Source organism: Phalangium opilio, unplaced genomic scaffold (assembly GCF_054372755.1).
Source record: "Phalangium opilio isolate 3A_F unplaced genomic scaffold, DU_Popi_V2 ptg000094l_1, whole genome shotgun sequence".
Lineage (NCBI taxonomy): Eukaryota > Metazoa > Arthropoda > Arachnida > Opiliones > Phalangiidae > Phalangium > Phalangium opilio.
Window position 1 is genome coordinate 3,642,129 of NW_028324199.1, and position 21,705 is coordinate 3,663,833.

At 45.5% G+C, this 21,705-nt stretch overlaps 3 protein-coding genes and 31 non-coding genes across 34 annotated transcripts; 33 read left to right on the plus strand and 1 right to left on the minus strand.

The window, feature by feature from the left end:
* Nucleotides 1-85: 85 nt before the first annotated feature.
* Nucleotides 86-157, plus strand: TRNAP-UGG (transfer RNA proline (anticodon UGG)). Its single transcript has one exon. It is a non-coding gene; the product is annotated as a tRNA-Pro (tRNA).
* An 88-nt stretch (nt 158-245) lies between these two features.
* TRNAP-CGG (transfer RNA proline (anticodon CGG)) lies at nt 246-317 on the plus strand. Its single transcript has one exon. It is a non-coding gene; the product is annotated as a tRNA-Pro (tRNA).
* Nucleotides 318-405: 88 nt separating this feature from the next.
* On the plus strand, nt 406-477 carry TRNAP-UGG (transfer RNA proline (anticodon UGG)). The gene has a single exon. It is a non-coding gene; the product is annotated as a tRNA-Pro (tRNA).
* Nucleotides 478-566: 89 nt separating this feature from the next.
* On the plus strand, nt 567-638 carry TRNAP-CGG (transfer RNA proline (anticodon CGG)). The gene has a single exon. It is a non-coding gene; the product is annotated as a tRNA-Pro (tRNA).
* Nucleotides 639-886: 248 nt separating this feature from the next.
* Nucleotides 887-960, plus strand: TRNAP-CGG (transfer RNA proline (anticodon CGG)). Its single transcript has one exon. It is a non-coding gene; the product is annotated as a tRNA-Pro (tRNA).
* Nucleotides 961-1,047: 87 nt separating this feature from the next.
* TRNAP-CGG (transfer RNA proline (anticodon CGG)) lies at nt 1,048-1,119 on the plus strand. The gene has a single exon. It is a non-coding gene; the product is annotated as a tRNA-Pro (tRNA).
* Nucleotides 1,120-1,207: 88 nt separating this feature from the next.
* Nucleotides 1,208-1,279, plus strand: TRNAP-UGG (transfer RNA proline (anticodon UGG)). The gene has a single exon. It is a non-coding gene; the product is annotated as a tRNA-Pro (tRNA).
* An 89-nt stretch (nt 1,280-1,368) lies between these two features.
* On the plus strand, nt 1,369-1,440 carry TRNAP-CGG (transfer RNA proline (anticodon CGG)). The gene has a single exon. It is a non-coding gene; the product is annotated as a tRNA-Pro (tRNA).
* A 569-nt stretch (nt 1,441-2,009) lies between these two features.
* On the plus strand, nt 2,010-2,083 carry TRNAP-CGG (transfer RNA proline (anticodon CGG)). The gene has a single exon. It is a non-coding gene; the product is annotated as a tRNA-Pro (tRNA).
* Nucleotides 2,084-2,169: 86 nt separating this feature from the next.
* On the plus strand, nt 2,170-2,243 carry TRNAP-CGG (transfer RNA proline (anticodon CGG)). The gene has a single exon. It is a non-coding gene; the product is annotated as a tRNA-Pro (tRNA).
* An 86-nt stretch (nt 2,244-2,329) lies between these two features.
* On the plus strand, nt 2,330-2,401 carry TRNAP-CGG (transfer RNA proline (anticodon CGG)). Its single transcript has one exon. It is a non-coding gene; the product is annotated as a tRNA-Pro (tRNA).
* A 570-nt stretch (nt 2,402-2,971) lies between these two features.
* TRNAP-CGG (transfer RNA proline (anticodon CGG)) lies at nt 2,972-3,043 on the plus strand. The gene has a single exon. It is a non-coding gene; the product is annotated as a tRNA-Pro (tRNA).
* A 222-nt stretch (nt 3,044-3,265) lies between these two features.
* Nucleotides 3,266-4,747, plus strand: LOC149639705 (uncharacterized). Its single transcript, XM_089850768.1, has 2 exons — nt 3,266-4,192; nt 4,280-4,747. The coding sequence occupies exons 1-2, from the start codon at nt 3,307-3,309 to the stop codon at nt 4,645-4,647; spliced, it is 1,254 nt and encodes a 417-aa protein (XP_089706894.1). The 5' UTR covers nt 3,266-3,306; the 3' UTR covers nt 4,648-4,747.
* A 232-nt stretch (nt 4,748-4,979) lies between these two features.
* On the plus strand, nt 4,980-7,544 carry LOC149639706 (uncharacterized). Its single transcript, XM_089850813.1, has one exon. The coding sequence runs from the start codon at nt 4,980-4,982 to the stop codon at nt 7,542-7,544; it is 2,565 nt and encodes an 854-aa protein (XP_089706939.1).
* Nucleotides 7,545-7,706: 162 nt separating this feature from the next.
* Nucleotides 7,707-7,778, plus strand: TRNAP-CGG (transfer RNA proline (anticodon CGG)). Its single transcript has one exon. It is a non-coding gene; the product is annotated as a tRNA-Pro (tRNA).
* A 249-nt stretch (nt 7,779-8,027) lies between these two features.
* Nucleotides 8,028-8,099, plus strand: TRNAP-CGG (transfer RNA proline (anticodon CGG)). Its single transcript has one exon. It is a non-coding gene; the product is annotated as a tRNA-Pro (tRNA).
* A 730-nt stretch (nt 8,100-8,829) lies between these two features.
* TRNAP-CGG (transfer RNA proline (anticodon CGG)) lies at nt 8,830-8,901 on the plus strand. Its single transcript has one exon. It is a non-coding gene; the product is annotated as a tRNA-Pro (tRNA).
* A 569-nt stretch (nt 8,902-9,470) lies between these two features.
* Nucleotides 9,471-9,542, plus strand: TRNAP-CGG (transfer RNA proline (anticodon CGG)). The gene has a single exon. It is a non-coding gene; the product is annotated as a tRNA-Pro (tRNA).
* An 88-nt stretch (nt 9,543-9,630) lies between these two features.
* TRNAR-ACG (transfer RNA arginine (anticodon ACG)) lies at nt 9,631-9,704 on the plus strand. Its single transcript has one exon. It is a non-coding gene; the product is annotated as a tRNA-Arg (tRNA).
* A 246-nt stretch (nt 9,705-9,950) lies between these two features.
* TRNAP-CGG (transfer RNA proline (anticodon CGG)) lies at nt 9,951-10,022 on the plus strand. The gene has a single exon. It is a non-coding gene; the product is annotated as a tRNA-Pro (tRNA).
* Nucleotides 10,023-10,752: 730 nt separating this feature from the next.
* TRNAP-CGG (transfer RNA proline (anticodon CGG)) lies at nt 10,753-10,824 on the plus strand. The gene has a single exon. It is a non-coding gene; the product is annotated as a tRNA-Pro (tRNA).
* Nucleotides 10,825-11,393: 569 nt separating this feature from the next.
* TRNAP-CGG (transfer RNA proline (anticodon CGG)) lies at nt 11,394-11,465 on the plus strand. The gene has a single exon. It is a non-coding gene; the product is annotated as a tRNA-Pro (tRNA).
* Nucleotides 11,466-11,714: 249 nt separating this feature from the next.
* Nucleotides 11,715-11,786, plus strand: TRNAP-CGG (transfer RNA proline (anticodon CGG)). Its single transcript has one exon. It is a non-coding gene; the product is annotated as a tRNA-Pro (tRNA).
* A 569-nt stretch (nt 11,787-12,355) lies between these two features.
* TRNAP-CGG (transfer RNA proline (anticodon CGG)) lies at nt 12,356-12,427 on the plus strand. Its single transcript has one exon. It is a non-coding gene; the product is annotated as a tRNA-Pro (tRNA).
* A 249-nt stretch (nt 12,428-12,676) lies between these two features.
* On the plus strand, nt 12,677-12,748 carry TRNAP-CGG (transfer RNA proline (anticodon CGG)). Its single transcript has one exon. It is a non-coding gene; the product is annotated as a tRNA-Pro (tRNA).
* A 569-nt stretch (nt 12,749-13,317) lies between these two features.
* TRNAP-CGG (transfer RNA proline (anticodon CGG)) lies at nt 13,318-13,389 on the plus strand. Its single transcript has one exon. It is a non-coding gene; the product is annotated as a tRNA-Pro (tRNA).
* Nucleotides 13,390-13,477: 88 nt separating this feature from the next.
* On the plus strand, nt 13,478-13,551 carry TRNAR-ACG (transfer RNA arginine (anticodon ACG)). The gene has a single exon. It is a non-coding gene; the product is annotated as a tRNA-Arg (tRNA).
* Nucleotides 13,552-13,958: 407 nt separating this feature from the next.
* On the plus strand, nt 13,959-14,030 carry TRNAP-CGG (transfer RNA proline (anticodon CGG)). Its single transcript has one exon. It is a non-coding gene; the product is annotated as a tRNA-Pro (tRNA).
* A 249-nt stretch (nt 14,031-14,279) lies between these two features.
* Nucleotides 14,280-14,351, plus strand: TRNAP-CGG (transfer RNA proline (anticodon CGG)). The gene has a single exon. It is a non-coding gene; the product is annotated as a tRNA-Pro (tRNA).
* Nucleotides 14,352-14,920: 569 nt separating this feature from the next.
* Nucleotides 14,921-14,992, plus strand: TRNAP-CGG (transfer RNA proline (anticodon CGG)). Its single transcript has one exon. It is a non-coding gene; the product is annotated as a tRNA-Pro (tRNA).
* A 249-nt stretch (nt 14,993-15,241) lies between these two features.
* On the plus strand, nt 15,242-15,313 carry TRNAP-CGG (transfer RNA proline (anticodon CGG)). The gene has a single exon. It is a non-coding gene; the product is annotated as a tRNA-Pro (tRNA).
* Nucleotides 15,314-15,882: 569 nt separating this feature from the next.
* Nucleotides 15,883-15,954, plus strand: TRNAP-CGG (transfer RNA proline (anticodon CGG)). The gene has a single exon. It is a non-coding gene; the product is annotated as a tRNA-Pro (tRNA).
* Nucleotides 15,955-16,203: 249 nt separating this feature from the next.
* TRNAP-CGG (transfer RNA proline (anticodon CGG)) lies at nt 16,204-16,275 on the plus strand. Its single transcript has one exon. It is a non-coding gene; the product is annotated as a tRNA-Pro (tRNA).
* A 3,323-nt stretch (nt 16,276-19,598) lies between these two features.
* LOC149639726 (uncharacterized) lies at nt 19,599-20,262 on the minus strand. Its single transcript, XM_089850814.1, has 2 exons — nt 19,771-20,262; nt 19,599-19,708 (listed from the first exon to the last, which is right to left on the minus strand). The coding sequence occupies exons 1-2, from the start codon at nt 20,260-20,262 to the stop codon at nt 19,694-19,696; spliced, it is 507 nt and encodes a 168-aa protein (XP_089706940.1). The 3' UTR covers nt 19,599-19,693.
* Between the last annotated feature and the right edge of the window lie 1,443 nt (nt 20,263-21,705).

Below are 21,705 nucleotides of genomic sequence, written 5' to 3' on the forward strand. Positions count from 1 at the left end.
TTTTTGCAGAGGTAGTTTAGTGACTATTTAAATGCAACTAACTACAGGGTAGGCCTATGAGTTGAGCATGTTTTATTTCATACATGGTCCGTTGGTCTAGGGGTATGATACTCGCTTTGGGTGTGAGTGGTCCCGGGTTCAATTCCCGGACGGACCCGAGTTTTTGCAGAGGTAATTTAGTGACTATTTAAATGCAACTAACTACAGGGTAGGCCTATGAGTTGAGCATGTTTTATTTCATACATGGTCCGTTGGTCTAGGGGTATGATACTCGCTTCGGGTGTGAGTGGTCCCGGGTTCGAATCCCGGACGGACCCGAGTTTTTGCAGAGGTAATTTAGTGACTATTTAAATGCAACTAACTACAGGGTAGGCCTATGAGTTGAGCATGTTTTATTTCATACATGGTCCGTTGGTCTAGGGGTATGATACTCGCTTTGGGTGCGAGTGGTCCCGGGTTCAAATCCCGGACGGACCCGAGTTTTTGCAGAAGTAATTTGGTGACTATTCAAATGCAACGAGTTAAATTGTAGGACTACGAGTTGAGCATGTTTCAGTGTCATACATGGTCCGTTGGTCTAGGGGTATGATACTCGCTTCGGGTGTGAGTGGTCCCGGGTTCAAATCCTGGACGGACCCGAGGTTTGCAGAAGTAATTTGGTGACTATTTAAATGCGACTAGTTAAATTGTAGGACTACGAGTTGAGAATGTCTCGCTGTCATACATGATCCGTTGGTTTTGGGGTATGTTACTCGCTTCGGGTGTGAGTGGTCCCGGGTTCAAATCCCGGACGGACCCGAGTTTTGCAGAAGTAATTTAGTGACTATTTAAATGCAACTAGTTATATTGTAGGCCTACGAGTTGAGCATGTTTCAGTGTCATACTTCGTCCGTTGGTCTAGGGGTATGATACTCGCTTCGGGTGTGAGTGGTCCCGGGTTCAAATCCCGGACGGACCCGAGTTTTTGCAGAGGTAATTTAGTGACTATTTAAATGCAACTAGTTATATTGTAGGCCTACGAGTTGAGCATGTTTCAGTGTCATACATGGTCCGTTGGTCTAGGGGTATGATACTCGCCTCGGGTGTGAGTGGTTCCGGGTTCAAATCCCGGACGGACCCGAGTTTTTGCAGAGGTAATTTAGTGACTATTTAAATGCAACTAACTACAGGGTAGGCCTATGAGTTGAGCATGTTTTATTTCATACATGGTCCGTTGGTCTAGGGGTATGATACTCGCTTTGGGTGCGAGTGGTCCCGGGTTAAAATCCCGGACGGACCCGAGTTTTTGCAGAAGTAATTTGGTGACTATTCAAATGCAACGAGTTAAATTGTAGGACTACGAGTTGAGCATGTTTCAGTGTCATACATGGTCCGTTGGTCTAGGGGTATGATACTCGCCTCGGGTGTGAGTGGTCCCGGGTTCAAATCCCGGACGGACCCGAGTTTTTGCAGAGGTAATTTAGTGACTATTTAAATGCAACTAACTACAGGGTAGGCCTATGAGTTGAGCATGTTTTATTTCATACATGGTCCGTTGGTCTAGGGGTATGATACTCGCTTCGGGTGTGAGTGGTCCCGGGTTCAAATCCTGGTCGGACCCGAGGTTTGCAGAAGTAATTTGGTGACTATTTAAATGCAACTAGTTAAATTGTAGGACTACGAGTTGAGAATGTCTCGCTGTCATACATGATCCGTTGGTTTTGGGGTATGTTACTCGCTTCGGGTGTGAGTGGTCCCGGGTTCAAATCCCGGACGGACCCGAGTTTTGCAGAAGTAATTTGGTGACTATTTAAATGTAACTAGTTAAATAGTAGGACTACGAGTTGAGCATGTTTCAGTGTCATATTTCGTCCGTTGGTTTAGGGGTATGATACTCGCTTTGTGTGCGAGTGGTCCCGGGTTCAAATCAAGGACGGACCCGAGTTTTTGCAGAAGTAATTTGGTGACTATTCAAATGCTACGAGTTATATTGTAGGCCTACGAGTTGAGCATGTTTCAGTGTCATACTTCGTCCGTTGGTCTAGGGGTATGATACTCGCTTCGGGTGTGAGTGGTCCCGGGTTCAAATCCCGGACGGACCCGAGTTTTGCAGAAGTAATTTGGTGACTATTTAAATGTAACTAGTTAAATTGTAGGAATACGAGCTGAGCATGTTTCAGTGTCATACTTCGTCCGTTGGTCTAGGGGTATGATACTCGCTTCGGGTGTGAGTGGTCCCGGGTTCGAATCCCGGACGGACCCGAGTTTTTGCAGAGGTAATTTAGTGACTATTTAAATGCAACTAACTACAGGGTAGGCCTATGAGTTGAGCATGTTTTATTTCATACATGGTCCGTTGGTCTAGGGGTATGATACTCGCTTCGGGTGTGAGTGGTCCCGGGTTCAAATCCTGGACGGACCCGAGGTTTGCAGAAGTAATTTGGTGACTATTTAAATGCAACTAGTTAAATTGTAGGACTACGAGTTGAGAATGTCTCGCTGTCATACATGATCCGTTGGTTTTGGGGTATGTTACTCGCTTCGGGTGTGAGTAATCCCGGGTTCAAATCCCGGACGGACCCGAGTTTTGCAGAAGTAATTTGGTGACTATTTAAATGTAACTAGTTAAATAGTAGGACTACGAGTTGAGCATGTTTCAGTGTCATATTTCGTCCGTTGGTTTAGGGGTATGATACTCGCTTTGGGTGCGAGTGGTCCCGGGTTCAAATCCCGGACGGACCCGAGTTTTTGCAGAAGTAATTTGGTGACTATTCAAATGCAACGAGTTAAATTGTAGGACTACGAGTTGAGCATGTTTCAGTGTCATACTTCGTCCGTTGGTCTAGAGGTATGATACTCGCTTAGGGTGCGAGTGGTCCCGGGGTCAAATCCCGGACGGACCCGAGTTTTTGCAGAAGTAATTTGGTGACTATTCAAATGCAACGAGTTAAATTGTAGGACTACGAGTTGAGCATGTTTCAGTGTCATACATGGTCCGTTGGTCTAGGGGTATGATACTCGCTTCGGGTGTGAGTGGTCCCGGGTTCAAATCCTGGACGGACCCGAGGTTTGCAGAAGTAATTTGGTGACTATTTAAATGTAACTAGTTAAATAGTAGGACTACGAGATGAGCATGTTTTAGGGTCATATTTCGTCCGTTGGTTTAGGGGTATGATACTCGCTTCGGGTGTGAGTAGTCCCGGGTTCAAATCCCGGACGGACCCGAGTTTTGCAGAAGTAATTTGGTGACTATTTTAAATGAGTTTTAACGAATAATAAACGGACGTTGGTATTTATCTACCGGAATTATTAACTATTAACAACATAATGACAAACTATTGTTTAACGGCTTGCAAATTCAACCGTGGTGGACAAAAACATGGGGACATGCTAAACTGTGGTTTTTGTAATGAATGGTTTCATATAAAGTGCCTTGCATTAACGAAAGTGGTCCCGGGCTCTTTCTGGATTTGCCCGGAATGCCTCCAAGACTTAATCGAGCTTAAATCACTTCTCCCTGAACTGAAGAAACTTAAATCATGGAAGGGGAAAAGAACCCAAGAAGTACAAGACATCAATGAATCAATAGCACTGGTAAATGAACAGTTGGATGACATGACCAAAGAGCTACAATGTCAGTCTACGGCTGTAGATCAAGTTACAACTTCCTCTCAGGAACTTAAAGAAAACGTTATGGGTGAACTTAACTCTATAAAAGTTGCGCTAAGGGCAAACGAAGAAACTATAAAAACCGTACAAGAGGTAACCTCGGATAGTTTCAAACTGCTTGAAGAACAAATGCACAACAAAAACAAACATCAAGGTTTGGTACCCCATATACCCCGAGAAATATATGCTGTAACTAACCCTTCGGTAGAGAAATCAATTTCACAGAGCTACAAGGATGCGGTTCTTGATCCAAAAAATCAACGTAACAGAGCAAATCCGAGACAAATAGAAAAACCATTTGTAAAGAATAAATATACGGACCTCTACACTAAACACCAGGATAGTTCCACATCTCATAAACTCAACAAAGATAAAAATAAACAACAAAAGACAAACCCCAAGCTTAATTCGACAAGACCAGGCCCTAAAGCCGACGACTTGGAGAAAACTTTCAAATTAAAAGCGTTGAAAGAAAATGACGTATACTACATCGGAAACTGTGCTAACGATACAACAGAAAACTCGCTAGCAGAATATATAGAAAGTAAGAACATAGACATTACCAGCTTGAGAACCTCCTCAAAAGATCCCAAAGGTGACTATCGAAACTTTATCCTAAACACTTCTACAGCACTAGAAGATGTACTTAAACCAGAGATATGGCCAATCGGTATATCTTGTGCCATCCTAGGCCGAACAAAATCGAAGGATACTAAAGTTTGGGGCACCCATGGGGATCCCACTGATATACGGTGTGGCGTAACTTCCGTGAGATTCATCTTATCTAACTTTTCGAGTGACACGGAGCTAAAAGATCTACAAGAGCACCTTCAAGATCTGCAGATAACACCTATTATAACAACAATAATGGAATCAGGCCGGTATACAAAGACCTTTATTGTCGAATGCGCAAGGGACCAAGAAAATACAATGCGAAACAAGAGCAATTGGCCAGCCGGGATAAGAATAAGAAGAGATACTCCTACTGATGAGGTGTGACTCTATTACCAAGTAAACAACTTTTTAAACAAGAATTATAAAGATAAAGGTCTTAAAATCGGTCAATTAAATATACGCAGCCTAAATACAAAATTACAGAGATTGAATATCTATTAAGACAATACAATTTAGATATACTTGGCCTAACCGAAACATGGTTGAAAGATGATATCCCAGACTTGGTATGCAACATAAATGGGTACTCTTTATGGAGGCAAGATCGATGTGGTAAAAATGGAGGAGGTGTAGCTATTTACTATAAATCTGGAATTCCGATTACTCGCCTGAATCAAATCGAAGAAAACAACTTAGCTGAGTCAAACTTGGAGTCAATGTGGACCTCTATCGAATATAAAAATTCTAGCAGATTAGTTATCGGAGTAATATATATTCCTCCAAACGCAAAATTTCCCGATACTGCTGATAACTTACGAAATTATGTAGAATCTGTTTACTTAAAATCAAATACAGAGATTATAGTTCTTGGGGACACTAACTGCGACCTAATGCATATAAACTCTCTATCAACAAAAACTAAGCAATTACAACAGGCTATGATCGATCTTAAGCAACTAATTACTGTTCCAACTAGAATAACATTAAAAACTAAAACCTTAATCGACCATATATACACCAATTACCCAGATAGAATTACAGAAACAAAAGTTATCACCTGTAGTGTATCCGATCACGACCTGACATATATAACAAGGAGAAAGACATGTCCAAAAACTAGAAACACCCTAAAGGCTGTTAGGAACCTTAAAAAGATAGATACCGAGAGGTTTGTTAAAGAGCTACAACAGAAATTAGACATAACTGAGTCCGAAATCTCCGACGCGGATCTAGGAATACAGTATCTAACACAAGCAATAACTAGCTGCTTAGATTCACATGCGCCGCTTAGAAGTAAATACGTCAGATTGGAAAATGCGCCGTGGCTGAACCCCTATGTTAAGAGTCAGATGCACCTGCGAGATACTTACAAAACAAAAAGTCGTCAATCAGTAAATAAAGAATTCTACCTCCATCAATACAGATTGCAAAGAAATTACGTAACCAGCCTCATTCACAGACAAAAATCAAGCTACTTTAAGAAGAAACTAGAATCAGGAAAAACTTCAGATGTCTGGAAAACGATAAAACCCTACTTAAAAATGAGAAATAGTAAACAAATAACCAAAATCGAATATGATAACCAAACATTTGATGAGCCTAACCAAATAGTGAACAAATTAAATGACTACTTTGTTCATACAGCCGACAAACTAATAGCAGCCCGTACCACAAATATGAACAAACAGGTTTTAAGGCCAATCTCACAAATTCACCCTCCAGGAGAGATTTCGCCAGTTGCCCTAACAGATTTTGATTTAGTCGATGAAACCACAGTCTTCAATATACTGAAGAAGATAAAACCAAATAAAGCCACTGGGATAGACGGTCTGGCGCCTGCTCTCCTTAAATCATTAGCTGCCATAATTGCTAGTGTAGTTACTAAAATAATAAATTTAACATTCACTACCGGCTCCTACCCGAAAAAATGGAAACAAGCCCAAGTCATTCCAATTTATAAGGATGGAAACGTTACTAATCCAAAGAACTACAGACCCATATCTATTTTACCATCTTTATCTCTGGTTTGTGAAAGAATAGTGCATAAAAATATATATAAATATCTAGAAGAACATAAGGTGTTTTACACCCTACAATCTGGCTTCCGAGAAAAGCACTCAACTAAAACCTGCATATTCAACCTTTATGAGACGATTCTGGAAAATCTAAACCAAGGAATGTACGTCTTAGTAGTTTTTATAGACCTCTCAAAAGCTTTCGATACAGTGCAACAAGATATCCTTTTGAGTGACTTACTAAATGCTGGAATTGAAGACAAAGCGCTATCATGGTTCGCATCCTATTTGAAAGACAGATATCAGTCTGTGCACTACGCCAATAAATATTCTCAGAATCTGCCAGTTAAACATGGGGTCCCACAAGGTAGTGTGCTGGGTCCCCTATTGTTTAACTTGTATACATCTGAATTGCACAAAACTCTAAAACACTCAACGGCCAATGAATACGCCGACAATAGCGCTATAATAGGAGCACACAAAAATCTAGACCAGCTGATAACAGCTATGGAACAAGACATTAGCAATCTAAAGAAAGGACTAAACGACAAAGGACTATTTCTTAATGAGAAGAAAACGAAATTCATGGTTTTCTCCCCGAACATGAAGTCCAGAGATAATTCAATAAACTTAGAAACTCTCTGTAATGGCTCTATCTTCCGAGTTAAAACCTTCAAATACCTAGGAGTCTGGCTAGACGAATTACTATCTTGGGCAGAGCAAATCAACTACGTTGCAAATAAAGTAAAATCCAGAATATGGCTACTAAAGCCTTTACAGAACTGCTTGGACACAGCAACTTTGCGTTTAATCTACATTGCTTGCATAAAACCCGTATTTGACTACGGTGATATATTTTACCATAACACGACGTCAAATAACACTGCTAAACTGGAAGCTCAACATAAAATGTGTGCAAAACTTATAACTAAAATGACAAAGTATTCCTCTGCCACTAAGGCCTTAGAACTAGCGCAAATAACTTCGCTCAAAACAAATTACAACTATAACCTCTTAGTCTTGATGCATAACATCAAAAACAGAAATGTCCCACAATATATGCTTGATTGGTTCCCTGATCCTAGGCAATCTAGCTCTACCAGGAACTATAGAAATAACTTCTATGTCGAATCTTTCAACTCAAAATTCCGTCCAAAGAGCACTAAATACAGAGGTATCAAGGCCTGGAACGACCTGGACGCCTCTATAAAGTCAATTGAACCTACAAAACTGTTTAAAACTGCTATTAAAAACATTTTAAATTAATTTAAATTAAAATATACTCCACGGACTCCTTTGTAAATAAGAATTTTTCTTAAAGGTTGATCCAATAAAAGCCTTTTTATTATTATTTTATTATTATTACTATTTAAATGCAACGAGTTATATTGTAGGCCTACGAGTGTAGCATGTTTCAGTGTCATACATGGTCCTTTGGTCTAGGGGTATGATACTCGCTTCGGGTGTGAGTGGTCCCGGGTTCAAATCCCGGACGGACCCGAGTTTTGCAGAAGTAATTTGGTGACTATTTAAATGTAACTAGTTAAATAGTAGGACTACGAGTTGAGCATGTTTCAGTGTCATATTTCGTCCGTTGGTCTAGGGGTATGATACTCGCTTACGGTGCGAGGGGTCCCGGGTTCAAATCCCAGACGGACACGAGTTTTTGCAGAAGTAATTTGGTGACTATTTAAATGCAACTAGTTATATTGTAGGCCTACGAGTGTAGCATGTTTCAGTGTCATACATGGTCCGTTGGTCTAGGGGTATGATGCTCGCTTCGGGTGTGGGTGGTCCCGGGTTCAAATCCCGGACGGACCCGAGTTTTGCAGAAGTAATTTGGTGACTACTTAAATGCAACTAATTAAATTGTAGGCCTTCGAGTTGAGCATGTCTCGCTGTCATACATGATCCGTTGGTTTTGGGGTATGTTACTCGCTTCGGGTGTGAGTGGTCCCGGGTTCAAATCCCGGACGGACCCGAGTTTTGCAGAAGTAATTTGGTGACTATTTAAATGCAACGAGTTAAATTGTAGGCCTACGAGTTGAGCACGTTTCAGTGTCATATTTCGTCCGTTGGTCTAGGGGTAAGATACTCGCTTAGGGTGCGAGGGGTCCCGGGTTCAAATCCCAGACGGACACGAGATTTTGCAGAAGTAATTTGGTGACTATTTAAATGCAACTAGTTAAATAGTAGGACTACGAGTTGAGCATGTTTCAATGTCATATTTCGTCCGTTGGTTTAGGGGTATGATACTCGCTTCGGGTGTGAGTAGTCCCGGGTTCAAATCCCGGACGGACCCGAGTTTTGCAGAAGTAATTTGGTGACTATTTAAATGCAACGAGTTAAATTGTAGGCCTACGAGTTGAGCATGTTTCAGTGTCATATTTCGTCCGTTGGTCTAGGGGTAAGATACTCGCTTAGGGTGCGATGGGTCCCGGGTTCAAATCCCAGACGGACACGAGTTTTTGCAGAAGTAATTTGGTGACTATTTAAATGCAACTAGTTATATTGTAGACCTACGAGTGTAGCATGTTTCAGTGTCATACATGGTCCGTTGGTCTAGGGGTATGATACTCGCTTCGGGTGTGAGTGGTCCCGGGTTCAAATCCCGGACGGACCCGAGTTTTGCAGAAGTAATTTGGTGACTACTTAAATGCAACTAATTAAATTGTAGGCCTACGAGTTGAGCATGTCTCGCTGTCATACATGATCCGTTGGTCTTGGGGTATGTTACTCGCTTCGGGTGTGAGTGGTCCCGGGTTCAAATCCCGGACGGACCCGAGTTTTGCAGAAGTAATTTGGTGACTATTTAAATGTAACTAGTTAAATAGTAGGACTACGAGTTGAGCATGTTTCAGTGTCATATTTCGTCCGTTGGTTTAGGGGTATGATACTCGCTTCGGGTGTGAGTAGTCCCGGGTTCAAATCCCTGACGGACCCGAGTTTTGCAGAAGTAATTTGGTGACTATTTAAATGCAACGAGTTTAATTGTAGGCCTACGAGTTGAGCATGTTTCAGTGTCATATTTCGTCCGTTGGTCTAGGGGTAAGATACTCGCTTAGGGTGCGAGGGGTCCCGGGTTCAAATCCCAGACGGACACGAGATTTTGCAGAAGTAATTTGGTGACTATTTAAATGCAACTAGTTATATTGTAGACCTACGAGTGTAGCATGTTTCAGTGTCATACATGGTCCGTTGGTCTAGGGGTATGATACTCGCTTCGGGTGTGAGTGGTCCCGGGTTCAAATCCCGGACGGACCCGAGTTTTGCAGAAGTAATTTGGTGACTATTTAAATGTAACTAGTGAAATAGTAGGACTACGAGTTGAGCATGTTTCAGTGTCATATTTCGTCCGTTGGTCTAGGGGTATGATACTCGCTTACGGTGCGAGGGGTCCCGGGTTCAAATCCCGGACGGACCCGAGTTTTGCAGAAGTAATTTGGTGACTATTTAAATGTAACTAGTTAAATAGTAGGACTACGAGTTGAGCATGTTTAAGTGTCATATTTCGTCCGTTGGTTTAGGGGTATGATACTCGCTTCGGGTGTGAGTAGTCCCGGGTTCAAATCCCGGACGGACCCGAGTTTTGCAGAAGTAATTTGGTGACTATTTAAATGCAACGAGTTTAATTGTAGGCCTACGAGTGTAGCATGTTTCAGTGTCATACATGGTCCGTTGGTCTAGGGGTATGATGCTCGCTTCGGGTGTGGGTGGTCCCGGGTTCAAATCCCGGACGGACCCGAGTTTTGCAGAAGTAATTTGGTGACTACTTAAATGCAACTAATTAAATTGTAGGCCTTCGAGTTGAGCATGTCTCGCTGTCATACATGATCCGTTGGTTTTGGGGTATGTTACTCGCTTCGGGTGTGAGTGGTCCCGGGTTCAAATCCCGGACGGACCCGAGTTTTGCAGAAGTAATTTGGTGACTATTTAAATGCAACGAGTTAAATTGTAGGCCTACGAGTTGAGCATGTTTCAGTGTCATATTTCGTCCGTTGGTCTAGGGGTAAGATACTCGCTTAGGGTGCGAGGGGTCCCGGGTTCAAATCCCAGACGGACACGAGATTTTGCAGAAGTAATTTGGTGACTATTTAAATGCAACTAGTTAAATAGTAGGACTACGAGTTGAGCATGTTTCAATGTCATATTTCGTCCGTTGGTTTAGGGGTATGATACTCGCTTCGGGTGTGAGTAGTCCCGGGTTCAAATCCCGGACGGACCCGAGTTTTGCAGAAGTAATTTGGTGACTATTTAAATGCAACGAGTTAAATTGTAGGCCTACGAGTTGAGCATGTTTCAGTGTCATATTTCGTCCGTTGGTCTAGGGGTAAGATACTCGCTTAGGGTGCGATGGGTCCCGGGTTCAAATCCCAGACGGACACGAGTTTTTGCAGAAGTAATTTGGTGACTATTTAAATGCAACTAGTTATATTGTAGACCTACGAGTGTAGCATGTTTCAGTGTCATACATGGTCCGTTGGTCTAGGGGTATGATACTCGCTTCGGGTGTGAGTGGTCCCGGGTTCAAATCCCGGACGGACCCGAGTTTTGCAGAAGTAATTTGGTGACTACTTAAATGCAACTAATTAAACTGTAGGATTACGAGTTGAGCATGTCTCGCTGTCATACATGATCCGTTGGTTTTGGGGTATGTTACTCGCTTCGGGTGTGAGTGGTCCCGGGTTCAAATCCCGGACGGACCCGAGTTTTGCAGAAGTAATTTGGTGACTATTTAAATGTAACTAGTTAAATAGTAGGACTACGAGTTGAGCATGTTTAAGTGTCATATTTCGTCCGTTGGTTTAGGGGTAAGATACTCGCTTCGGGTGTGAGTAGTCCCGGGTTCAAATCCCGGAAAGACCCGAGTTTTGCAGAAGTAATTTGGTGACTATTTAAATGCAACGAGTTTAGTTGTAGGCCTACGAGTTGAGCATGTTTCAGTGTCATATTTCGTCCGTTGGTCTAGGGGTAAGATACTCGCTTAGGGTGCGAGGGGTCCCGGGTTCAAATCCCAGACGGACACGAGATTTTGCAGAAGTAATTTGGTGACTATTTAAATGCAACTAGTTATATTGTAGACCTACGAGTGTAGCATGTTTCAGTGTCATACATGGTCCGTTGGTCTAGGGGTATGATACTCGCTTCGGGTGTGAGTGGTCCCGGGTTCAAATCCCGGACGGACCCGAGTTTTGCAGAAGTAATTTGGTGACTATTTAAATGTAACTAGTAAAATAGTAGGACTACGAGTTGAGCATGTTTCAGTGTCATATTTCGTCCGTTGGTCTAGGGGTATGATACTCGCTTACGGTGCGAGGGGTCCCGGGTTCAAATCCCAGACGGACACGAGTTTTTGCAGAAGTAATTTGGTGACTATTTAAATGCAACTAGTTATATTGTAGGCCTACGAGTGTAGCATGTTTCAGTGTCATACATGGTCCGTTGGTCTAGGGGTATGATACTCACTTCGGGTGTGAGTGGTCCCGGGTTCAAATCCCGGACGGACCCGAGTTTTGCAGAAGTAATTTGGTGACTACTTAAATGCAACTAATTAAATTGTAGGCCTACGAGTTGAGCATGTCTCGCTGTCATACATGATCCGTTGGTCTTGGGGTATGTTACTCGCTTCGGGTGTGAGTGGTCCCGGGTTCAAATCCCGGACGGACCCGAGTTTTGCAGAAGTAATTTGGTGACTATTTAAATGTAACTAGTTAAATAGTAGGACTACGAGTTTAGCATGTTTAAGTGTCATATTTCGTCCGTTGGTTTAGGGGTATGATACTCGCTTCGGGTGTGAGTAGTCCCGGGTTCAAATCCCGGACGGACCTGAGTTTTGCAGAAGTAATTTGGTGACTATTTAAATGCAACGAGTTTAATTGTAGGCCTACGAGTTGAGCATGTTTCAGTGTCATATTTCGTCCGTTGGTCTAGGGGTAAGATACTCGCTTAGGGTGCGAGGGGTCCCGGGTTCAAATCCCAGACGGACACGAGATTTTGCAGAAGTAATTTGGTGACTATTTAAATGCAACTAGTTATATTGTAGACCTACGAGTGTAGCATGTTTCAGAGTCATACATGGTCCGTAGGTCTAGGGGTATGATACTCGCTTCGGGTGTGAGTGGTCCCGGGTTCAAATCCCGGACGGACCCGAGTTTTGCAGAAGTAATTTGGTGACTATTTAAATGTAACTAGTAAAATAGTAGGACTACGAGTTGAGCATGTTTCAGTGTCATATTTCGTCCGTTGGTCTAGGGGTATGATACTCGCTTACGGTGCGAGGGGTCCCGGGTTCAAATCCCAGACGGACACGAGTTTTTGCAGAAGTAATTTGGTGACTATTTAAATGCAACTAGTTATATTGTAGGCCTACGAGTGTAGCATGTTTCAGTGTCATACATGGTCCGTTGGTCTAGGGGTATGATACTCACTTCGGGTGTGAGTGGTCCCGGGTTCAAATCCCGGACGGACCCGAGTTTTGCAGAAGTAATTTGGTGACTACTTAAATGCAACTAATTAAATTGTAGGCCTACGAGTTGAGCATGTCTCGCTGTCATACATGATCCGTTGGTCTTGGGGTATGTTACTCGCTTCGGGTGTGAGTGGTCCCGGGTTCAAATCCCGGACGGACCCGAGTTTTGCAGAAGTAATTTGGTGACTATTTAAATGTAACTAGTTAAATAGTAGGACTACGAGTTGAGCATGTTTCAGTGTCATATTTCGTCCGTTGGTTTAGGGGTATGATACTCGCTTCGGGTGTGAGTAGTCCCGGGTTCAAATCCCTGACGGACCCGAGTTTTGCAGAAGTAATTTGGTGACTATTTAAATGCAACGAGTTTAATTGTAGGCCTACGAGTTGAGCATGTTTCAGTGTCATATTTCGTCCGTTGGTCTAGGGGTAAGATACTCGCTTAGGGTGCGAGGGGTCCCGGGTTCAAATCCCAGACGGACACGAGATTTTGCAGAAGTAATTTGGTGACTATTTAAATGCAACTAGTTATATTGTAGACCTACGAGTGTAGCATGTTTCAGTGTCATACATGGTCCGTTGGTCTAGGGGTATGATACTCGCTTCGGGTGTGAGTGGTCCCGGGTTCAAATCCCGGACGGACCCGAGTTTTGCAGAAGTAATTTGGTGACTATTTAAATGTAACTAGTGAAATAGTAGGACTACGAGTTGAGCATGTTTCAGTGTCATATTTCGTCCGTTGGTCTAGGGGTATGATACTCGCTTACGGTGCGAGGGGTCCCGGGTTCAAATCCCGGACGGACCCGAGTTTTGCAGAAGTAATTTGGTGACTATTTAAATGTAACTAGTTAAATAGTAGGACTACGAGTTGAGCATGTTTAAGTGTCATATTTCGTCCGTTGGTTTAGGGGTATGATACTCGCTTCGGGTGTGAGTAGTCCCGGGTTCAAATCCCGGACGGACCCGAGTTTTGCAGAAGTAATTTGGTGACTATTTAAATGCAACGAGTTTAATTGTAGGCCTACGAGTTGAGCATGTTTCAGTGTCATATTTCGTCCGTTGGTCTAGGGGTAAGATACTCGCTTAGGGTGCGAGGGGTCCCGGGTTCAAATCCCAGACGGACACGAGATTTTGCAGAAGTAATTTGGTGACTATTTAAATGCAACTAGTTATATTGTAGACCTACGAGTGTAGCATGTTTCAGAGTCATACATGGTCCGTTGGTCTAGGGGTATGATACTCGCTTCGGGTGTGAGTGGTCCCGGGTTCAAATCCCGGACGGACCCGAGTTTTGCAGAAGTAATTTGGTGACTATTTAAATGTAACTAGTAAAATAGTAGGACTACGAGTTGAGCATGTTTCAGTGTCATATTTCGTCCGTTGGTCTAGGAGTATGATACTCGCTTACGGTGCGAGGGGTCCCGGGTTCAAATCCCAGACGGACACGAGTTTTTGCAGAAGTAATTTGGTGACTATTTAAATGCAACTAGTTATATTGTAGGCCTACGAGTGTAGCATGTTTCAGTGTCATACATGGTCCGTTGGTCTAGGGGTATGATACTCACTTCGGGTGTGAGTGGTCCCGGGTTCAAATCCCGGACGGACCCGAGTTTTGCAGAAGTAATTTGGTGACTACTTAAATGCAACTAATTAAATTGTAGGCCTACGAGTTGAGTATGTCTCGCTGTCATACATGATCCGTTGGTCTTGGGGTATGTTACTCGCTTCGGGTGTGAGTGGTCCCGGGTTCAAATCCCGGACGGACCCGAGTTTTGCAGAAGTAATTTGGTGACTATTTAAATGTAACTAGTTAAATAGTAGGACTACGAGTTGAGCATGTTTCAGTGTCATATTTCGTCCGTTGGTTTAGGGGTATGATACTCGCTTCGGGTGTGAGTAGTCCCGGGTTCAAATCCCTGACGGACCCGAGTTTTGCAGAAGTAATTTGGTGACTATTTAAATGCAACGAGTTTAATTGTAGGCCTACGAGTTGAGCATGTTTCAGTGTCATATTTCGTCCGTTGGTCTAGGGGTAAGATACTCGCTTAGGGTGCGAGGGGTCCCGGGTTCAAATCCCAGACGGACACGAGATTTTGCAAAAGTAATTTGGTGACTATTTAAATGCAACTAGTTATATTGTAGACCTACGAGTGTAGCATGTTTCAGTGTCATACATGGTCCGTTGGTCTAGGGGTATGATACTCGCTTCGGGTGTGAGTGGTCCCGGGTTCAAATCCCGGACGGACCCGAGTTTTGCAGAAGTAATTTGGTGACTATTTAAATGTAACTAGTAAAATAGTAAGACTACGAGTTGAGCATGTTTCAGTGTCATATTTCGTCCGTTGGTCTAGGGGTATGATACTCGCTTACGGTGCGAGGGGTCCCGGGTTCAAATCCCAGACGGACACGAGTTTTTGCAGAAGTAATTTGGTGACTATTTAAATGCAACTAGTTATATTGTAGGCCTACGAGTGTAGCATGTTTCAGTGTCATACATGGTCCGTTGGTCTAGGGGTATGATACTCACTTCGGGTGTGAGTGGTCCCGGGTTCAAATCCCGGACGGACCCGAGTTTTGCAGAAGTAATTTGGTGACTACTTAAATGCAACTAATTAAATTGTAGGCCTACGAGTTGAGCATGTCTCGCTGTCATACATGATCCGTTGGTCTTGGGGTATGTTACTCGCTTCGGGTGTGAGTGGTCCCGGGTTCAAATCCCGGACGGACCCGAGTTTTGCAGAAGTAATTTGGTGACTATTTAAATGTAACTAGTTAAATAGTAGGACTACGAGTTGAGCATGTTTCAGTGTCATATTTCGTCCGTTGGTTTAGGGGTATGATACTCGCTTCGGGTGTGAGTAGTCCCGGGTTCAAATCCCGGACGGACCCGAGTTTTGCAGAAGTAATTTGGTGACTATTTAAATGCAACGAGTTTAATTGTAGGCCTACGAGTTGAGCATGTTTCAGTGTCATATTTCGTCCGTTGGTCTAGGGGTAAGATACTCGCTTAGGGTGCGAGGGGTCCCGGGTTCAAATCCCAGACGGACACGAGATTTTGCAGAAGTAATTTGGTGACTATTTAAATGCAACTAGTTATATTGTAGACCTACGAGTGTAGCATGTTTCAGTGTCATACATGGTCCGTTGGTCTAGGGGTATGATACTCCCTTCGGGTGTGAGTGGTCCCGGGTTCAAATCCCGGACGGACCCGAGTTTTGCAGAAGTAATTTGGTGACTATTTAAATGTAACTAGTTAAATAGTAGGACTACGAGTTGAGCATGTTTCAGTGTCATATTTCGTCCGTTGGTCTAGGGGTATGATACTCGCTTACGGTGCGAGCGGTCCCGGGTTCAAATCCCAGACGGACACGAGTTTTTGCAGAAGTAATTTGGTGACTATTTAAATGCAACTAGTTATATATTAGACCTACGAGTGTAGCATGTTTCAGTGTCATACATGGTCCGTTGCTCTAGGGGTATGATACTCGCTTCGGGTGTGAGTGGTCCCGGGTTCAAATCCCGGACGGACCCGAGTTTTGCAGAAGTAATTTGGTGACTACTTAAATGCAACTAATTAAACTGTAGGCCTACGAGTTGAGCATGTCTCGCTGTCATACATGATCCGTTGGTTTTGGGGTATGTTACTCGCTTCGGGTGTGAGTGGTCCCGGGTTCAAATCCCGGACGGACCCGAGTTTTGCAGAAGTAATTTGGTGACTATTTAAATGCAACGAGTTAAATTGTAGGCCTACGAGTTGAGCATGTTTCAGTGTCATATTTCGTCCGTTGGTCTAGGGGTATTGTTATTGTTATTGTTGAAGGGGGTGGCGCGTCGCCGCGCCGAGCACCGATACAAGGGTATATTGTGCGCCCCGAGCTTGTTAGACTACGAAGAGTCCTGTCGCCTCGATGAATCGGAGAATCCGATTGGCCGAGACAGTAGAGAACTGGTGAGGTTCCATAGTATGCATGTCGAAATGCTCGAACCTCATGGCCGCGAGGTAGTCGCAGCTACAGAGGATATGGGAGGAGGTTTCCTCTACCTCCCGGCAGAACCTACAGAGTGGGTCATCAACGATGCCCAATAAGTGCAGGTGTCTATTCAGCCGGCAGTGTCCAGTGAGGAGACTGGTGACCAGCCTAATTTTGTTTTTGGTGAGGGCAAGCAGTTCCTTTGCCCTAGTGATAGAAGGACCCGGGACAAACTCCTTGGCCTGTCTCTGTCCATCCATGTCAAGCCAGAGCTGCAGTTGAAGTGCAGACATCCGGCAGTGAATCCTATGGCGAATGATGCCATGGGGGATGGGAACCGCAGGCTCTGGTCCGAAGAACTTCGCCTCAGCCCCCCTTTTGGCATACATATCAGCCCTCTCATTGCCCAGGTATCCGCAGTGCCCTGGCACCCACAGCAATTGAACCTTGTTGCGGGCAGCCAAAGAACCCAGCAGATCCAGACAGCTGAGCACCAGTCTGGAATCGACAAGGCACTGATTCAGCGCCATGAGGGCGGCCTGACTATCCGAATAGATCTGAATCGTCCGCCCGCGATAGTTTTTCTTGTTGCAGAAATCCGCGCATAAACAAATGGCCATGATTTCCGCCTGGAAAACGCTGGCATAGTTGCCAAGGCTCTCGTAAAAACCAAACTTCTGGTCAAGCAGTAGACCCCGGCACCAACTCCAGAGTCCGTCTTATAGCCGTCCGTGAACCAGACGGACTCCCCCCCAGTCCCGAGGACTGGGGTTGTCTCCCAATCAGCGCGACTGGGAAAGTGCACGCTGAAGGGCTTGTCGAAGTGGTATGATATAACAGATTTATCTGAGACCATCACGAGTGATGGCTCAGTACTGCTGTACTCACTGAAAAGCTTGGTGTGACTGAAGTCCCAATGCTTGGGCTTCCACCAGCCGAGGTTGTTGAGCCTACAGGCTCCCATAATAGCTTCCTCCTCAATAAAAAGGTGAAGAGGAAGCATATTGAGAAGGATTTCCAGAGAAGCTGTGGGGGCTGTTCTCATGGACCCCGTGATACCGATGCACGCCAGCCTTTGAAGCTTGCGTAGTTCATCTTGGGCTGTTTTAAGGCGAACCCTGGGCCACCAGACAAGAGCTCCATAGGAGACCACTGGCCTGATGATCCTGGTATAAATCCAGTTTACAGCGCTAGGGCTTAAGCCCCAGGACTTGCTGACTGAACTTCTTAAACGCCAAAATAAAATTTTGGCCTTCTTGACACTCAGATCAAGGTGGGACTTCCAGGTAAGCTTGGCATCGAAAGTCACGCCAAGGTATTTGACCTCGGAGGACTTCTTTAAAACCTGTCCAAAGAAGGAAATATCGTTGAATAGGTCATTAGTCCTTTTCCGAGTAAACGGTATAAGGACAGTCTTGTTGGGATTGACGGTTAGGTTAACACCCCTACACCAATCCTCAACATCATGCAAGACAGATTTCATCAGTGCAGCGATAGTTGTAGGGAACCTCCCTGTAACAATCACTGCGATGTCATCCGCATAGCCAAAACAGTGACATCCCCTCTCCCCGAGTCGACCCAGCAGCTCATCCACCACCAGGCACCAAAGATGAGGGGAAAGAACCCCTCCCTGAGGACTGCCACGGTCGGTGGAGATCTCCAAGGTTTCCCCAAGAAGAGACGCCGTCACCCTGCGATACGTGAGCATGGATTTTATCCAACGACACAAAGTGTCGTCAAAACCAAACCGCTCCGCAGCGCGAAGGATGACTTCACTAGAGACCCTGTCAAAGGCACCCTCAATATCAAGGAAGATGGCCAAAGACATCTCCTTGAACTCGATGGCCCTGTCAAGGCAGTTCAAAATGCCATGAAGCGCCGTCTCTGTGGACTTGCCTTTCTGATAGGCAAACTGAAAAGTGGACAGGGGTGTGTGGGAAAGAACACCATCCCGCAGATACCTGTCCACCAATTTCTCTAAAGTCTTTAGGAAGAAAGAGGTAAGACAGATAGGTCTGAATGCCTTAGCCTCAAGATAGCTCGTCTTCCCAGGTTTGGGAATAAAGATAACCTTCGAGCGATTCCAGACATCTGGAATATGCGCCAGAGCAATGCAGGCTCTAAATATCCTGCACAGATAAGGGCCAATGGCGTCTATGCCTTCCTGGAGGAGGGCGGGAAAGACGCCATCTGGGCCAGGGGACTTGTAGGGCTGAAACGAGTTTACAGCCCACTGAAGTCTAGAGTATGTAACTACCTTATTGGCGATGCCCCAGTCTGCCCTGTGCGCTCTCCGAAAGTGCACGGGGGGAGCGCCGGTGCCTTTGAGGTCAAAGGCCTTGGAGTCCGGGAAGTGTACCTTAAGCATATGCTTAAGGGTATCAGTCCCTGACTTGGTAAACTCACCATCTGCCACCTTGATGGTGCTGAGCTGGTGAGTGTTATCATGAGCCAGGATCTTCATGATTTTGGCAGTAGCGGGGGCATCAGAGATGCTACCGCAAAAGTCCCTCCAGGAGTTCCTCTTGGCCTCCCGGATGGCTTTATTGTACTTATTGAGGGACTGTCTATAAATAGTCCAGTCCCCAGTCCTCTTAGCCCTATTAAAGAGTTTCCGAGTGAGATTGCGAAGCTTGCCAAGTTCCGTATTCCACCAAGGAACGAGCCTTGGCCGGCTGGCAAGCTTCGCTGGACAGTTGTGGTGGTAGGAATCGATAATGGCATGTTGCATGAGATCAACTGCCGAATCAAATTCCAGCACCGAGGAAAGCTTAGGAGCATTACCTCTGAGAAGGAGGCGAAGTTCCTCCCTGTAGCCGGACCAGTCGGTCCGACGGGGGTTACGCAGTTCCGTCATAACCGAAGTTGACTTGACCGCAACCGAGAAGCAGATGTGCCTATGGTCCGAAAGAGACGGTTCATTAGACACATGCCAGTTGGAAACCGACAGACTGATATTGTCTGTGGCCAGGGTGACATCAATGACCTCCTTTCTGTTAGAAGTAACGAAGGTTGGCTCTTTGTGCCTGTTGAGAATATGCAGGTTCGTACCGACCAGATATTCAAGCAGTTCATCACCACGTCTGTTGCAGTCACTGCTGCCCCACGTGACATGGTGGGCATTGGCATCACAGCCCAAAATGAGCCTGTCCCCCTGCCTCTCACAGCGGTCGACAAGAGCGACAACCTCCTGTGATGGAGGGGAACCCGTGGCATCATGGGGAAAGTAAGCGGACGCCATGGTAAGGCCAGTTGCCTCTCCAAAAGAGGAGGGCATTACCTTAATCACAGCAGTATCCCTAGTGAGGTAGTTCGGAAGCGGAAGGATATCAAGACCCTTCCTGGTCAGAACACACGCCCTGGGGTTGGGTGAGGTAAAGTCATAAGAGATATTACCTGCATTCTTTAAACCAAGGATTTTACCATTATGAATCCAAGGTTCCTGAATGAGGGCCACATCCAGGCCCTCTAAGGCAAACCTCCGGCATAAAACTGCTGAGGCTGCTTTGCAGTGATGCAGGTTGATCTGGATCACCTTGATGCTCATATCGCAGGAAGAGAGGCGGTAGCGCGGAGTCCCGATCCAAGACCGGTATCTCCCACGCCTCCACCAGCAGCACCCTCGGCCCCTAACTCCATCCTAGTGACAAGAGCGTGGGTCCTCTCGGTATCAGAGTCCTTCAAAAAGTCGGACTCTGTCCCGAGGTCTATGTCTGAGCTATCTGGAAGGGATGGCTCTAAATTAATGCCAGCAATATTTGCTGCCAGCTCCCCACTCACGCTGGCTGCAGTGTTGCCTTCTTCATCCGAAGCCTCAAGGGCATTCTGGAGAGGGTCCTTAGGCGCATTCAGGACTTTAAAAGTCCCGACATCCACGCCAGTAAGACCTTCGAAGCCGGCCTCCTTGATGGCCTCCATGGAGGAGCCATCAATTAAGAAGATCCAGCGTCTGGTGCTCTTCTCATCGAACGACTTCAGGCACCGCCAACAGTCGGTCAGAAACCTACCGTTGTAGGCCTTCAGTCGCCGGAGAAGAGCCGCCGGATCAGTGGTGCGACGGTCCTTGGTCCGGAAGGACACCTTGAACGGCTTCGGGAGTTCACTGGCCTTCATTACTGAAAGCCGTGTTCCCTCTATGGCACGCTCATTATGGTGTAGCACCTTCACGAGCCAATCGCCGGTCGCAGAATCCCCACAAGAATAGATCATGGCCCCAGCCATGATGTGGAAATTGAGAGGACGCGGCAGCGAGCTTCCCGAAGAAAGCTCAGCGTCCAGTGCGTCAAGTATAGCGGCCTGGATGGGAACAACGTCCTCCTCCGTGACCGCATTGGTCGGATAGCCATCTTTAACAATGGCCATCTTGACAATACTAGCGACGTCGCAGTAAGACTTGGTCTTCTTTGACGCCGCAGCTTGTAAGCTAGGCGAGGGATCAGGGTCCTCAGCCCTAGCTCTCTTTCCAGAAAGGATGGTAGCTTCTCTTGCACCAGGCGTAGAGTCCGTACCCAAGACGTTACTCCCAGCACCCGAAGGTACAGGAGTCCCATCTCGGCCCGTATCTACTGCACCCAGTGCAGAGTTCTGGCCATCTTTTTGGGACTGTTTTCTTCGGCGGTTGGCCTTGCGCCTCCTATTAGCCTCACTCAACCTGGTAGAACCCGATTGAGGAGCAGGAGGTGACTTTTGGCCTTCCGCCGATTGCGGGTGGTTGCTGCCAGAGGCAGCATCACGCCCAGAAGCAGGTTGGGAGTTGCCTCCTTCCCTGAGAGAAGGCTGGGTACCGGTAGAACCGGCTCCATGCCCAGGTTTGTTTTTAGTTTTAGTATTTAGAGAATCCATAGAGATCCCACGAGTAATGAGGCAAGTAAAAGGTCACCACCCGGTAGTCCTCAACCCGGGTGGAAGGCTAATTACAACGGGGTTTCGCCTGGTGCCCCGAGGGGACCGTTCGAGATACCGTAGATTAACTTCCCCGGTACCACACAGC

Excerpts from the sequence above, each read along its gene's own strand:
- LOC149639705 (XM_089850768.1), top strand. The coding sequence starts at position 3,307 with ATGACAAACTATTGTTTAACGGCTTGCAAATTCAACCGTGGTGGACAA. Across the intron at positions 4,193-4,279 it reads GCTAGCAGAATATATAGAAA|CACTAGAAGATGTACTTAAA; the intron begins GTAAGAACATAG and ends ACACTTCTACAG.
- LOC149639706 (XM_089850813.1), top strand. The coding sequence starts at position 4,980 with ATGTGGACCTCTATCGAATATAAAAATTCTAGCAGATTAGTTATCGGA.
- LOC149639726 (XM_089850814.1), bottom strand. The coding sequence starts at position 20,262 with ATGAGCATCAAGGTGATCCAGATCAACCTGCATCACTGCAAAGCAGCC.